General features: G+C 36.0%; 2 protein-coding genes across 3 annotated transcripts in view; one reads left to right on the plus strand and one right to left on the minus strand.

Annotated features, from left to right (window-relative positions):
- Nucleotides 1–15,396, plus strand: part of LOC131154584 (uncharacterized) — a 531,072-nt gene that overhangs the window by 320,047 nt on the left and 195,629 nt on the right. The window lies entirely within an intron of this gene.
- The window catches only part of LOC131154586 (uncharacterized), a 114,054-nt gene that overhangs the window by 88,674 nt on the left and 9,984 nt on the right, over nt 1–15,396 (minus strand). For both annotated transcript variants that reach the window (XM_058107461.1, XM_058107460.1), the window contains exons 4-6: nt 6,987–7,068; nt 6,574–6,901; nt 4,634–4,692 (exon numbers count right to left, since the gene is read on the minus strand). In XM_058107461.1, the coding sequence (XP_057963444.1) occupies nt 4,634–4,692; nt 6,574–6,901; nt 6,987–7,068 (469 nt within the window). The remainder of the gene's footprint in view (nt 1–4,633; nt 4,693–6,573; nt 6,902–6,986; nt 7,069–15,396) is intronic.

Here is a 15,396-nt window from a genome sequence, read left to right on the forward strand (position 1 = left end):
ATCAAGCTGCTCTTCATATTGCCTCCAACCCAGTCTTTCATAAGCAAACGAAGTACACTGAAGTTGATTGCCACTTTGTTAGGGAGAAACTTGTGCAATAGCTCATTACTACTACTTATGTGAAGTCAGATGTGCAGCTTTGCTGATTTGTTTACCAAAGCGTTCGGGGTGCTCGTGTTAAATTCATTTGTAACAAGCTAAGAGGATACGACATTTATGCCCCAACTTGAGGGGGAGTGTTAGAAGTTATTTATGTTTTTTAGCATTATCATTATTAAGTGTGTTAGTATGTTAATTAGTGAGAGTAAGTAAGGGTATTATTGTCATTAGAATGTATTTAATTTGTATTATAAATAGAGGGAGAGACCTATCTTCAAGTTAGGTCATTACTACACCATTATTTTCAAAAAAACTAATTCCCTCCAGTCCTTCCAAAGGAGGTGGTGGCAAATACATTAAATCTCCAAGACGATCTGAAGAAGAATCAGAGGTATAACCATGCTAACCCCAAATCTCGGCCACCAACAACCCCCCATCACTTTCAAATCACCAATTCCTTCACTATCATTGCCCAAAACATCCCCCCACTTCTTTTGTCTCCTTGCACTATTTTCTCTCTTCGCTAGAAACATGTTTCCAAACAATTGGCTCTTCCACGATACTTCAATTTCCACCTGAAACTCTATTAAGAGCTTTTCTAGCTTTTCACCCTAAGAATCTCTATATCTTTGAAAGTTTTCCAATTTCAAAACCCATTTGCATTTTCCTTTCGAGGAGCATAAACCTTATAACCCCTATAATTAACAGAATTTACTCCCTTACTAGCATAATTTTCCTCCAAACTAACAATTTCTGTTGAGCCTTTCTTCTTTTCATGTACAGCAATAGACAACTAATATCATCTCCTCTAGTGGAGAAGATTTTCCCTCTAGGAAAACAAAATCATCAACCAAAGGGAAGACTTACCCTCTAGGAGAATACTTTTAACCTTTTGGCCCCCATGAACCTTCTTCGAAAAGGAGCACTTAGCATCTTGATTTTCGTTCCAAAGCTTGGTCAGTTCTAGGCATCTCTTTGAGGAATTGTGAAGGAATTTGGGCTACATTACACAATGGGTTGAAGATCCTCTTTCTCATGCTTTGCTACTATGCTTTAAAATTAGGATTTTGGGCTTGCCCATTAACATGGTCTGAGCCATGCTCCTTTTCATTAAATAGGACCAAAGGGATTTCTTTAAACTAAACATGGTTCTGCTCAATAGCCTGCCCCAACAACAATTTAAGGAGACTTTCGTTCTTATCAAAAAATCGGCATAGATCCAAAGAAATCATCATAGAGCTAGGCTCACACCATCCAACCTTCACCGCCCCTTCTTCCTTGAAGCGAACCCTAGCCGCCTCGTGAATCTTCATCTCTCCATCCAAAACCCAAGTCATGTGTTATTCCCTACAATGAAAAACCAGAAACTTCCCCTTGCATCTTCCCCTCACAACAAACACAAACCTAATTCAAGTCCAAAGACACACCATCCTCCAACGCAGTACTTAGTCAGATCTTTCCTTCCCCTATGCCTTCAATTCTCCCTAAGATCACGTGACTCCAAGATCGATTATCACGAATCTTGTCACTCCCTTGCCATCAGCACCAAGAAGAGGAGAGTTCACCAAAGTACTAAATTCCTCCTTAAATCGAATCCACCCACCACCTAAACTTAACCAAAATAACAAGGCTCGAACAATTTTGCATGGTTTCGCCAAAATAAAAGAGATTTGCGAGGGATTTTTTCCCCATTCACATATCATTAATCAGTAGGGATATTTTCATTCCTTCTCCATCCTTTACCTATATTTTCCTCCCCAACTATGCGCTACCTCCAAAAATTTCCAACCCTCGTTGCACAAAACGCCATCTAATTAGTCATACTACCCAACCGAAATCTTTGAAAACCCCTACCCAAACTCCCAAGGATCAACAAAAATCCATTGGAGAACCATTTTGTTGCACCTGCAGCTAGCCTTACCCACATATTGCGCACCTAATTTTTCTTTAGAACAAACATAGCAAGAATCTCCCTCACTTTATCCAATCTCAAATCAAAGGTCTTCTCTTTGATCTAGAATGAGCAAACCCCTAAAGTCATAATCTAGAATATACATAGTGCACTACGAGATACAAGCGAGAGTTAGGGCAAGATTTGTGAAAGAGAGAAGGAGAGTTCATCATGCCTCGACAGACTCTCATCTTAACTTTTCAACAATAGAAATTCAAGAAATATCAAAATAATATATTTCATGATGCACGTTTCTTGATCCTAGTAGTTGTACAAATGTAGTTTCTAAACAAGTTATGAAGAAGTTAATTTGGAAGCCTCTAAGCGACCAACAAATGAACTATACATTTGACCCCTCCATTAGCCGAAAAATTGTAATAAATGCAACATGGAGGAATTTTACTACGAATTCATTGTTTCAATATGATTTATTACCTCTTCAATTTTACTGAACTTAATCCCAACCCATAAAATATTGCTTGGGTGAACAATACCAACTTGAAAATCCATGAACATTGCTTGCTCACCATCAAGATTGGTTCAATTGTGCAGACAATACAATGTGATATTCTTCCTCTCAAGACTTCTCATGCCCTTTTGGGATGTCCATGGTATCTTATACAAGGATAACGCAAGATGGATATGAAAACTCTTATGCCCTCTCCATTGACAAGGAGAAGTGTAAGTTGATGCCATCTTGAGCTCCTCCACTCACTAAATTGATGCATGTCGGTTCCTTTCTTATGAAGCAAGATGATTTTTTTTTACAGCAAAAGAAAATTATATTAATGGGAAAAGAATTTACATGAGGGAGAATGAGAAATCTCCCAAAGAAAATCTATAACAAAGCATAAAAAAACAACAAAAACCTACATAAAAAAAGAAAAACTCAACAAACCAGCACGCTCCTCAAATCTCTTTGAATCTCCAGGAAACTACACCAGTAAAAAAAACAAAACCAACACACCGCAATGATGCTAAGAACTGATCTTATCCCCAAACCAACTCCCGAATTAACTTTTTCTTGGAGAAAATCCTTGCATTCAGCTCCATCCATAACCCCCATAAAATTGCAAATACACCACACCTCCATAAGGCTACCCTATCCTTCCTACTGCCAAAACCTGTGATAGAAATGGCTTGTAAATCTTCCACTTGTACAGGGTATACCCAACTCTCCCTCATAATACCAAACGACTTATTTGAAGTCCTCCAAGCAAAGTAACAGTGTAAAAGGAGATGAGAAGTCGTCTCAGAGTCCTTGAAACAGAGCACACAAACATAAGGAGAAAGAGCCTTCAAATGTCTTCTAATTTGCAACAAGTTGTTAGTATTTATTTTACTAAGCACAACCAACCAAGTGAAAGCCTTAATTTTTTAGGGAGACTTGGCTTTCCAAATTATAGGAAAGAGTGGAAATGAAGAATTAGAACGAATCAAGAATTCAAAAAAAGATTTGCGAGATGATATTATTTGGTGATGTACTCCTTGGTATTTCTCCTGACTTGACAAAGTTGAGTTCTTTTCAAAAGGTGGGAATTGACATAAGATGGGAAGCAGGTACTGGGATGGATCATTTTGACAGAGTTTGGAGGCCAATTTCAAAAAATAGGGCCAATGGACTGCTGGGTCCTAAACCTAAATGGGCTTAGTTAATTAGTAGTTTATTAGTTTTCTTGTAGTAGGACTATGTGTTTTGGGGTTCTGTTAATACTTGTGTATTTTAGGGGCAAGTTTGTAATTTCATGTATTTTTAGGGGCATATGTGTAATTTATTGTACTTTAAGTTTTCTTACAAATAGTGTGAAGGCCATGTAAGAAGTGGTTTTTGATGAATTTGAAATGAACACGAGTGTGTCCCCCCCCCCCCCCACCAAGGCATCTCCTTTCCTCTCTCCTCTCCACTATCTCTCCCAAATTATATGTTGGCTGTAATTCCATGATGCTGTCCTGCATCAGTTTGGTAGGTTTGAGATTAAAGACTTGTATTCACCGTGTGCTTTTCCCTGTCCCTTTCCTCTTCTTCCACTTCACTCTCTCTCCATGGCACACTCCATCACAATCCACACAATAAGACAACACATTAACAAATGATCCACTGTCTGCAATAGAATTCACAGATGCAACACTAGTTAACAATTGTTAAATTGCAAAAAAAAAAAAAAAAATGTTTTATATGGATGGAAATTTTCCTAAGAACCCAAGAGAAAATGATGCTTTTTTTAAGGAACCTTTGCTTCCCTTAGATTCCTCCATTTGAAATTCTTTTTAGCCCCCTTCTATCAAAACGTTATAATAGCAACAAACTTCAACCAAGCAGATGTTTCCGACATAAGTTGAACTCCATACTTTCATCAGTCTATTATTGCTAGAAAACAGCTAGTATAACTATTAAAACCTAAGTCTTATCAAAAGGGCTAGTTTTTCAATTTATAATAACTGTAAATTGGACCCAGCTTTCTTATTTCTTACATGAAAAAAAGAGTTTAATAATTGCATCAATGATAAAGAAATTATCCACTCAATGAAACACAGAATGCAATGGGATTAAATAACATCACGATGTACTAACCATTTACTTACAATAAAATACGATGACTGCTGAGAATCAATTGCCTCAATGTATGGAGCCATTTCCCATCCTGAAACAGAATCATTGCTATAAATAACAAAAAGTATAGGACCCAAGATTTATCAATGAACTATTCACTCAATTCAATAATAAGGGCAAAGTCCACTCACACCTCCTTCCTGAAGTTTCAGATAATAACACATATTCCACCACCACCAAACCCACCCCCCCCCCCCCCGGGCCCCTTTCCAAGTTCTAAAATGACACCAAGCACCCTCACTTTATAACATCAGTAAAGCTTAGACACTTTTGATCAAGGGTTAAGAAAAACCTACAATTTGCTGATGTCATGGCCTTACTTGCAATAAACAGCTAAAAGTTTAACAATTCTAAGGAAAGGGGTATAACATAACAATTAATAAAATAAAGCGATTGTGCTCAAAATGACACCAATTGAATATCAATTTAGATGGTCCAATTGCCTATGGAGCATACATATAAGCATTAGGTATCTCACCCACACCTAGAAATGTACCCAAAAAATAATACTACTAACTACTAAGAAATAAATAATTATCCACTAAAAGAGCTAACATTACAATAAAACAAAATATCAAACTGAATAATTAGATCAAGACAAATAATTCACCATCGAAATTGCCAACATTATAATTAAAAAGACCTTGAACTCAACATAACTAAGAGATGCATAATACCAACATAGTCTTCACTCTTCATTGAGATAACATTCTTACAGTTTTTCTTTAAAAAAAAAAATTAAGTGCATAGAAACTTGACATATGCTCAATATTGAACCACACCTGAGAAGATTTTACAAACCATAACATGCTCTCGAGTTGAGCACAGGATGGGAAAAAAGGAGAGTCATCAAAAAATTCGTTCAATTTTATAAAACTTTTGCTATAATTGAGTCCAAAAGTTCCTAAGAGTTTAGAACACACAAAAATATTGAGAACCAAATTATTAAAATAGTGTAATTCAGAACTCACCAAAGAGAGATCCTTTAGGTAGGGTTTATTTTGTGTTGCCAGAAATTGTCATCACAGTTCTAACGAGCTTGGGACATGGAGGTTTTAAGGAAAGAAGGAGGCTTGGGTGGTGCTTCACAAACTCAAAAAATTTGTCCATGGAGAAATGAGAACCAGAAAGGGAGGGGAGAGAGAGAGAGGAGGGGAAATGAAAAAAGAATTATGAAATTTGTGTCATTTTGCAAAACATGAAGTTGTTCAACTGAAAGGAAAATTTGTCAACTTTAAACAGCCATTAGGTTCCACCAAACAGCAAACTTTGGCAGAGGGCTTTAGTGTCAATGTGTCACTTTTTAAACCTCATGAATGGAGTGTTGTTGTGTAAAACATCAAGTTGCATGAATGCATTTTACCCTAACAATTAAAAAAATAATTCATGAACTAATGTATAGACAAACTGTTTGCAGAAAATTAAAATATTTTTGTCAGCATACAATATTATTCTAGTATATGTCTGAATGTTGTCACACAAAATGCATTTTTCTTAATAACCTAAACAGCTTTCATATTCAACTGTTTTTCTCTGCATTAGAAACTTCAGCAACCAAAGAAAGGAAAACTCCTAGTCTCCAAAACAATCAGTTAATCTTGATCTCCGCAAAACCCACAAGGTGGTTCAAATTTTGTTGCTAAAAAAGCAGAATTTATTGCCAATGCCAAATTTCAATGAATATATTTGTGCAGCCAAAACACTATTACCGTCAACAAGATATACGTCCTTCCCATATCTCAAATGAAATCATTCATTACCAAATCACAAAGGAAGGTGCGATCCAATTACAATCTACAATGCATCTTGAAGAGTGGCTGTGAATACAGTGGCTTGCTTTCCAATGCCAAAATAAATGTAAAAATTAAGATTAGCACATAAGCATAGCCATTCAAAAGCTCAAGCAGCTTACTTTGCATTTCATCGTGTCGAGTGCTCTTTTCAATTAAAAGGCATCGAGCTAGGATAACTAACTGCTGGATTCCCTTCAAAGGCCCAATAGCAGTACCACCATTTTGATTGCCGTTGGCTCCAATTCCAGAATCACTATCACTCTCTAATAGTCTTGGGATCATCAATATGTCAGAAGCTTCAACAGTTTCATGTCGACTTACACACTTATTATCTACATCGATACTATAGACATTGCTTAGGTGCTCAAGGGGCATAGTGGAGCGGGTATCAGCATCATATGACGTGATTTTGTTGGCAACAAGTACAAGCTGTGCCTTTGGCTCTGCCTATATCAAGATATGATCTGTAAAGACAATAGTAAAGAATAATTATAACAAAAAAAATCCCAATAATATCTTTTTTGAAATGTACCTGATGTACAGTGCGAAAGCCAAGAGCCCCAGCTACAGAAAGTTGAAGCCCAGATGCCACTTCAGCTGATTCAAGATGTACCCTGATGAAACAAAAAGGCAGCTCAGCCAACAACAAGAAAAGAAACCTTTTTTTCCAACACTCAAAGGAGAACCCTCAATTGTTTTTAATAGTGTGCCACATTAGAATCCACAATCAGAGTCCTCTAAATACAAACATAATCATTAAGCTCATTAATGAAGATAAAACTGCACAAAAGTGCATTATCTATTTTTGTTTTTTGGTTTTCAATGGGAGTGTAGTGAAGGGGTATGGGAGGGGAAGGCATAAGGGGTAACAAATATGAGTTCAACCAACACATTTGAGCTTTTCTATTTGAAAAGTTTAGCTGCAGTAAGAAATTCAAATCATTCTGAACCCAACTGCAATTGTCAAGAGACAGCTTTAGAAGGTCCCCCACTTGTTTCCAATCAATCCAAGCATGAACCAAAATCATTTACAAATGAAATATTTTAAATTAAAAAACCATGAAAATCATACAGAGACGTTCACTCTTCATAGCCATTTAAGAGATCATAAAAGAGACTATAGCATGTCTCAGAGATTTTTTTTTTTTTTTCCTGAAAATATGCACTAATTCATTCCACTGTGGTCATTTTACATCATTTTGCACTATCCTTGGACCATAAAAATATGGAACTTGGCCATCTCTATGGTCAAGCAGAACTGGGTCACTGCAACTACAATGGAGCCGAAATTATGAGCTTAGAAAGGGATTTGCTCAAACAAGGAAGAAAGAAAGTCTCTTTCCCTCATCCCCCTTGCTACTTTTTGGGTGGTGTGAGGGAGAGGAACAATAGAGTTTTCAAGGGAACAATTTCACCCCTTCAGGCTGTTATGGGCTATTAGATAACTATGATTTCTATTTGGCAAAGTGGGCTGGTTGGGAGGGACTTTTTTGTGATCCTTCATTTCCATGACACCTTACAGTAAGGGTTGTGTTGTTTTTGTTGTTCCTGTTGTACTTGAGTGCCATCCCTTTGATGCCTTCATCCTACAACTAATAATATTTTTTTCTCTTGTTTCTTCGGCTGATTTAAGTAAAAAAATAATAAAATAAAAATAAATACCTCAATAAACTGAAAAGCTTGTCCTACAACACCAAGCCGCAAAACAATGGAGAAATAAACGAGTGTGTATCTCGCTACTGGCATAAAAGGAAACAAAGTCCCACTAGGCTGGGTCAGTCAGCTATATGAATACTCTTTCACCATTTCGCACAACCTATGGCAGTAACCTCATAACAGTGAAGTGTTGTCAAATACTTCTCCCATGCATAATCATTCTCCTCAAAATTCCCTTAACATTTGTGCACATACACAGGTAGAATGGAGCAAGGCTGCCAATTATCCACCTTCACCATCTACATTCCTTAAAGGACAGCTCGAAAACGTTATCTACAATTACAAATAAGCAAATTATGGTTGAAAATAGGTGCATAAAAGTTATTTTTTACAGTTCATGGAAAGGGAAAGTGTTTCTTATCATCATGTGAATTATGTGATGCAGATCATGATTTTAGGTGAATTGTAGACCACAAAACAAATAAAAAAATAAGCTGAAAATTCTGGGGAGTGAGGAAAAGGTGCGGTATTTGTTAGAAGGCAAGTAAAATGGGGTTAAAGTTTAGGATTCAAACGATTAGGGTTTGATAACTAAAATAGGGGGGTTAAAGGGCTGGTGAATATAAAATGGGCAGGGAATTGAGGAAATAGAAACACAAAAGAAAGAGAAAATTGAAGAAAGCTCACAATGAAGAAAAATTTGTATTCATCAATTGCATATCATTGCACAGAAGAAACTCAACTATCCAAATGGACATATAACTTTGAAGTCTTCAACCTTGAAAGCTTACAATGAGGGGAAAAATAAATTTTACCCTAAATGACATTAATAGTGCATTTCACTTTGACAATACAAGAATTGATAAGAAAAAAACAAATCCATAGGATTTTTGTGCCCCATTCATTCCCTCACAAACCACATAAAAACATCTCCTTTAATCAAATACATGGGTAGAGGGAAGGGGGGATGACCCAAACCCAGGCCTTAGACCTAGAGGGAAGCATTCTTATTACCAAGCAGCCGCTAAGGTTACCATCAAACATCTCCCACTCTAGAATGAAAATCTTTTTAATGTGGCGACCCAAAAAAGACATGAACTCTATTGTCTAATTGCAATGCTAAGATTGTGAAAATTGTTGGTGGCGGTTGTTCTTGGAAGTTCATTTCCTATATATCTTCCTTGTTTTTCCCCAATATTAAATGTAAAGTAGATGACAGATCTCGCATCCATTTTTGGGAGGATGTATGGGTGGGAAATACTTCTTTTTTATATCATTCCCCTCATCTTTTATTGTCTTTCTTATCTTTGCTTAATAAACCGAATTCTGCTTTCATGATTATAAAAGGGGAATCTATTTCTTGAAAATTTTATTTTCAAAGGAATCTCAATGATCACGTGGCCACTGATTTTTCTTTACAGTTGAGTTCATTGGATACTTTTCTTCTATGGGAGTACTAGAGTCTGGGCCTAGGATGGTTCTGGGATCTTTTCTAGTAAATCTTTTTTTTTATTACAAAAAAAAAAAATAATTACTGTTGAATAATTGGGTCAAATGGAAGACCTCATCACAATAATAGGTCTCCCCTCACATTTATAATATATGTTAAGTACATACCAATGACCACCCTTATTAACTCTCACTTCTTAACATAAAAATAACACACTAATAATACTGAATGACTAAAATAACCATCAACACTCCCCCTCAAGCTGGAGCAAATATAGGGCAAATATATCATAAGCTCCTAGCTTGTTATAAATTTAACATGAGCACTCCCCAAGGATTTAGTAAATATATCAGCAAGCTGAAAATCAGACTTCACATGAGTGGTGGTAATGAGCTTCTGCACAAGTTTCTCCCAAACAAAGTGGAAATCAACTTCAATGTGTTTTGTCTGCTCATGAAAGACCAAGTTTGAGCGATATAAATTGAAACTTGATTATCACACATGAACTTCACAAACTAAGGATGTGGAAAATCCAATTCTTCCAACATGTACTTCAGCCAAACAAATTCAAATATAGTGTGAGTCATGGGCCTATACTCTATCTCAGCACTTGACCTAGCCACTGCAGTTTGTTACTTACTCCTACAAGAAACCAAATTACCACCAACAAAAATACAGTACTCGATTATTGATCTTCTATCGAAAGGTGATCCAGCCCAATCTACATCAATATATCCCTGAATATAAGTGTGTCCTCAATCCTATTATAAGAGACCTCTCTCAGTTGCACCTTTAGATATCTCAAGATGTAAATTACTACATCCTACTATCCTAGTGACTTGTTCTCAAAGAATCAAGAAACTAACTCACAACACTTGCTGCAAAAGATAACTTCGTCTAAGTGATCATGAGATAATTTAGCTTTCTACGAGTCTCTGATATCGTCCTAGATTAGGCAACAAATCCCCCATATCTAGAACTATCTTATTGTTCGGACTCATAGGTGCATCAATGGGTTTGGATCCCAACATCCCAAACTCGTCAAAGAGATCAAGAACATACTTCCTATGTGACAACGTGGTTCCCATACAAGATCTCAATAATTCTACACCCAAGAAGTACTTTAATGGTCCCAAATCCTTGATTTGAAACTTAGTCTATAGGAAATTCTTTAGGCTCTAGATACCTTGATGATCATCACCAGTTGTCACAATATGATCAACATACACAATAAGCAGAATCTTGCCAGAAAGAGTACGACAATAAAATACAGATGGGTAAAATCCAACAACACCCCCTGAATTTTCTAAAAATGACACTCCACCCCATGTGTTTTTGAAAACTACCAAAAAACCCCCTAAGGTTTATGACAAATTGAACCTTCTACTAGTTGACAGTTAGTCAACCATTAAGTATATGTAAAAAAATGAATTTTACCCTTAATAAAATGATAATTTTGTATTTTTTTATTCAATTGTGTTAAGATAACTTAAGAAAAGGACACTAATTTAATAAATTAAGTTGGAAAAATTGTTCACTTAAGTATAATATATTTTGAAAATTGAACTTGTAAGTGAATTGGACACCTAAATCTCAAGTTAACCAGCCTAACTAATTCGGGTCATCCAGTTGACATAAGCATGGCAACATAATTAAATTATTATTTCAAAAAAATGAAAATATATGAAAAATAAATAATCTACTAATTAAGAAAAAATATTTAAACAATTTTATTGTTCCAATATTTGCTATATACAATTTTCATGCAAATTAAATAAATAAATATATCTTCAAAAAATAAAATATAGTTTAAAAATCAGCTCATATTTAATAACATAACAACTTGGATAAAACTAAAAAAATCGGTGAATTTCCTAGATCAAAGGTCAACCAATTAATATAAATTAAAATGTTCTTCATCCATTTAACACTCATATTTTATACACAGAACAGCTAAATTTAGCTTTATAATTTTCATTTAAGAAGTATGAATTTTGAAACCTTAGTTTATGTTTTTTTTAACACTATGTTTGGTAGGTTACTTGAATTTAAAAATATTGAATTATGTTTTATTTGCTTTATAAAGTGCTTACTCATTAAATTTTATTGAAAATTACGTCTAACAAACATTTTGTAACATTATAATTATTAGGTATTTTTATGATTTATTAGTAATTTTTATTTTTCATTTTTATTTTTTAAAAATTTTAAAATAATAATAAAATTATTTTACCATACAACAACAACAAAACCAAGTCTTAGTCCAACTAAGTGGGGTCGGCTATATGAATCATTTTCCGCCAATTTATGCGATCATGGACCATTTCTTTTGATAGATTCAACGATATTAAATCCTTACTTACTATCTCCTCCCAAGTTATTTTAGTTCTACCCCTACCCCTTCTACTGCTCCCCACAGTAAGTAAGTCACTCTTCCTCACAGGTGCACTATAAGGCCTACGTTGCAAGTGTCCATACCATCTGAGTCGTCCCTCCCTTATCTTATCTTCTATAGGAGCTATACCTAACTTACCACGAATATATTCATTCCTTAATTTATCTTTCAATGTTATATCACCCATGCATCTAAGCATTCTCATCTCGGCCAACTTTTATTTTTTGGATATTATGTTTCTTATGTCATAAAATTATTTTATCATGCTATGTCAACTGATTGACCCGAAAGTGACTTGATCGGTAAACTGTTCAATTTGAGAATCGGTTAGGTTTTCGATTCATTTACTCAATTTTAAAGACATTAAACTGGCCAATTTTCTCAATTTAATTTATTTAAGTCAATTTATTATTTCATTAAGAGTAAAAAATCATTTTTCCACATATACTTAATGGTTGACTAACGGTCAACTAGCAAAAGGTTCATATTGTCAATAAATTTAAAATTCAGGGGGTTTTTAGTAGTTTTCAACAACGCAAAGGGTGGAGAGTCATATTCAAAAAACTCGAGGGATAAGGGGCATTGCTAGATTTTACCCAATATAGAATTGTCTACTACACATTGTCGAAAGCCAAACTCAATTAGTACAACACTAAATCAACCAAACCATGCTTTGGGAGACTATTTTAAACCATATAATGACTTCTTGAGCAGACACACTAAGCCTGACTCCCCCTAAACAACAAACTCAGGTGGTTTCTCCATAAAGCCTCCTCCTAAAGATCGTCATGTAGGAAAAAGAATTCTTGACATCTAACCAATGTAAAGGCCAACAATAGGGCTAGCTAGCAACAATAGAGAATGTGTCCGAATAGTCCAAACCATACACCTGAGTATATCCCTTGGCAACAAGGCAAGCCTTCAATTGAGCCACGGAACCACCTAGATTGACCTTCACAGTGTACACCCAACAACAACCAACCATAGACTTGTCAAGAGGAGAGGTTCCGACTCCCAAGTATCATAATCTTGTAGAGCATGCATCTCTTCTATCATTGTATTCCTTCACCCCAAATGGGATGGGGAAATAAACTTTGAAAGAGCAATAAAAGACAGAATACTAACAAAACAGTAGTATGAGGGTGAAAAGAAGTCATAACAAACAAAATTAGAAAGTGGATGTTGGGTACAAGTGCGTTTACCTTTTCAAACAACAATAGGAACACTTGGGAAATAGGATCATCTAACAAGGGAACTAGAGGCGTAGAAGTGGAAGCTAGAGGAGTCTCTCCTCCCTTGAGTCGCAATGTGTGCACTTGCAAATTAGGACAATCCAAGCAATGGGAAGGACTCAAACTATTTAAAGATGTAGGAGGATTTGGCAGAGAGAATAAGTTAGGATCGGGAAAGCTAGGTAGAGGAAGGGACTCATCAAGGTTAACAAAACTCAAGGAATCATAATAGTATGGTGTAGACTCAAAAAATATGACATCGGTTGAGACAAAGAATCGATCATCAATGTCATTTTTTTTTAGAATAGGAATAACCCAGAAAAATACATTTGAAAACACGAGGATCAAACTTGTCCATTCCTGGATTTAGCTGATGAACGACGAGCACAATCGAATATGCGAGGAGGAAGAGAGAACAAAGGAGCTTTAGGGAAGATAATTGAATATAGGATTTTACCACCAAGAACAAATGATGACATTTTATCAACGAAAGAGCAAGCAATGAGCACAGCACCAAATAACTTCGGGAACATTCATTTGATACAAGAGGGTTCAATTGATTTCGAGAATATGTCCATTCCCACACAAGATGACTGATGGATCATGCTAGAGTTAGCCATATAGGTAGAGAATTAAGTACTAAAGCACTCCATAGCATTATCACTACAAACTATCCAAACTAGCATATCAAACTAAGTTTTTATTTGAGAACAAAAAACACAAAAGATATTAAACAACTCTTAACAATCTTTCATTTAATGCAACCAAGTCATTCTGGAGTGATCATCAACAAACGTAACAAAGTACTAAAACCCCAACTTTGAAGTGACATGACTAAAACCCCAAATAAACTAACATAAAGGGGCTAACAGCTCTTTTATTGACTCGAGAGGCAAAGGGCGATGATACTTTCCTAATTGACAAGACTCACATGCAAGGTTAGACAAGGAACTCAAAGTAGGAACTATCTATTTTAGATTGTCCAATGATGGATATCCAAGTCGACAATGGATTTGATGTGGCGTGGCAGCAGCACTATAGACAATAAAAGAAGAGAGCAACTCAAAGAACTAAAGTCCACCAGCCTCACGACTTGCACCTATCATCTTACGCATCTTCATATCATGAATAAGAACAAAATCAAGAAAGAAGGTTATAGACCAATTTAGTAACTTTGCAATTTTACTAACAAGTATGAGATTGACGGGATATTTAGGAATGTAAAAAACATAAGAAAGATAGATGGAGGGACTAGGATTTACTTACTGCCACTATCCACTTAATAGTGATAGTGGACCCATCAGCAAGGGTAACTTGAGGTAGATTTTTAGAATATTAAAGGGCAAAAAAGAAGTTGGTGACACCTATCATATGGTCAGTACCAGCAGAGTCGATAACCTAGTGACTAGTGAGAGAGATATGAGATGACAAATAGACAATATGATTACTTTTCTAAGCAAAAGATGCAATGTGAGGAGATGCTTGTTGGGATGCCTACTACTGCAGGAACTTTGAATACTCCTCTGAGACAGTTATAGTACATTGTTCACTCAAATAAGTAACTGACGAGGGAAATACATTTTTGGGATTTCACGACTCCATCCCAACACACATACCACCTTGATAGAGCAGCAGATCAGAAATACACAGTGAACATGTTTTTGGAATTCACCAACTCCATCCCAAAAGACACAAATTCTGACAACTGATGCAACCCACAAGCACACGAAGAACGAATCAGGGAAGAAAAAAAAAAAAAAAAACACAGCAAATACCACTGTTCTAGGCCCCAGTAAAGTCAATAATAATTGACAGACAGATTTGAAAGCATCAAACAACAATTCCCCAAGTGCTGCACATGAGCAACTAAAAAAACTTCAAAAACATGTATATACAGGGATTCAAGCACTGCTGGATGAATTCAAGCCAGAAACATGCCTGAAATTAGCTTCACACACGGCCACGTGGGGTCTGCCCCAGCTGCCTTTGAATGGCGCATGGGAGAAGATCTGGAGTTGGGATGGGGGCAGATCAGCAATGTCTGTGGATGATTATGATGTTTTTCCTTTTTTTTTCAAAATCTATAGTGGTTTTTGTGTTCCCGAATGGGCATTGTCGCCCAGGAACTTTCCGGATACAGATCTGGCTTCCAGCAGCTGCTGGCTCCTTTTCAGGGCTATGGTCTCAGAATGATGCTCTGATACCATGT

This window comes from Malania oleifera, chromosome 4, assembly GCF_029873635.1.
Source record: "Malania oleifera isolate guangnan ecotype guangnan chromosome 4, ASM2987363v1, whole genome shotgun sequence".
NCBI classification, from domain to species: Eukaryota; Viridiplantae; Streptophyta; class Magnoliopsida; order Santalales; family Ximeniaceae; genus Malania; species Malania oleifera.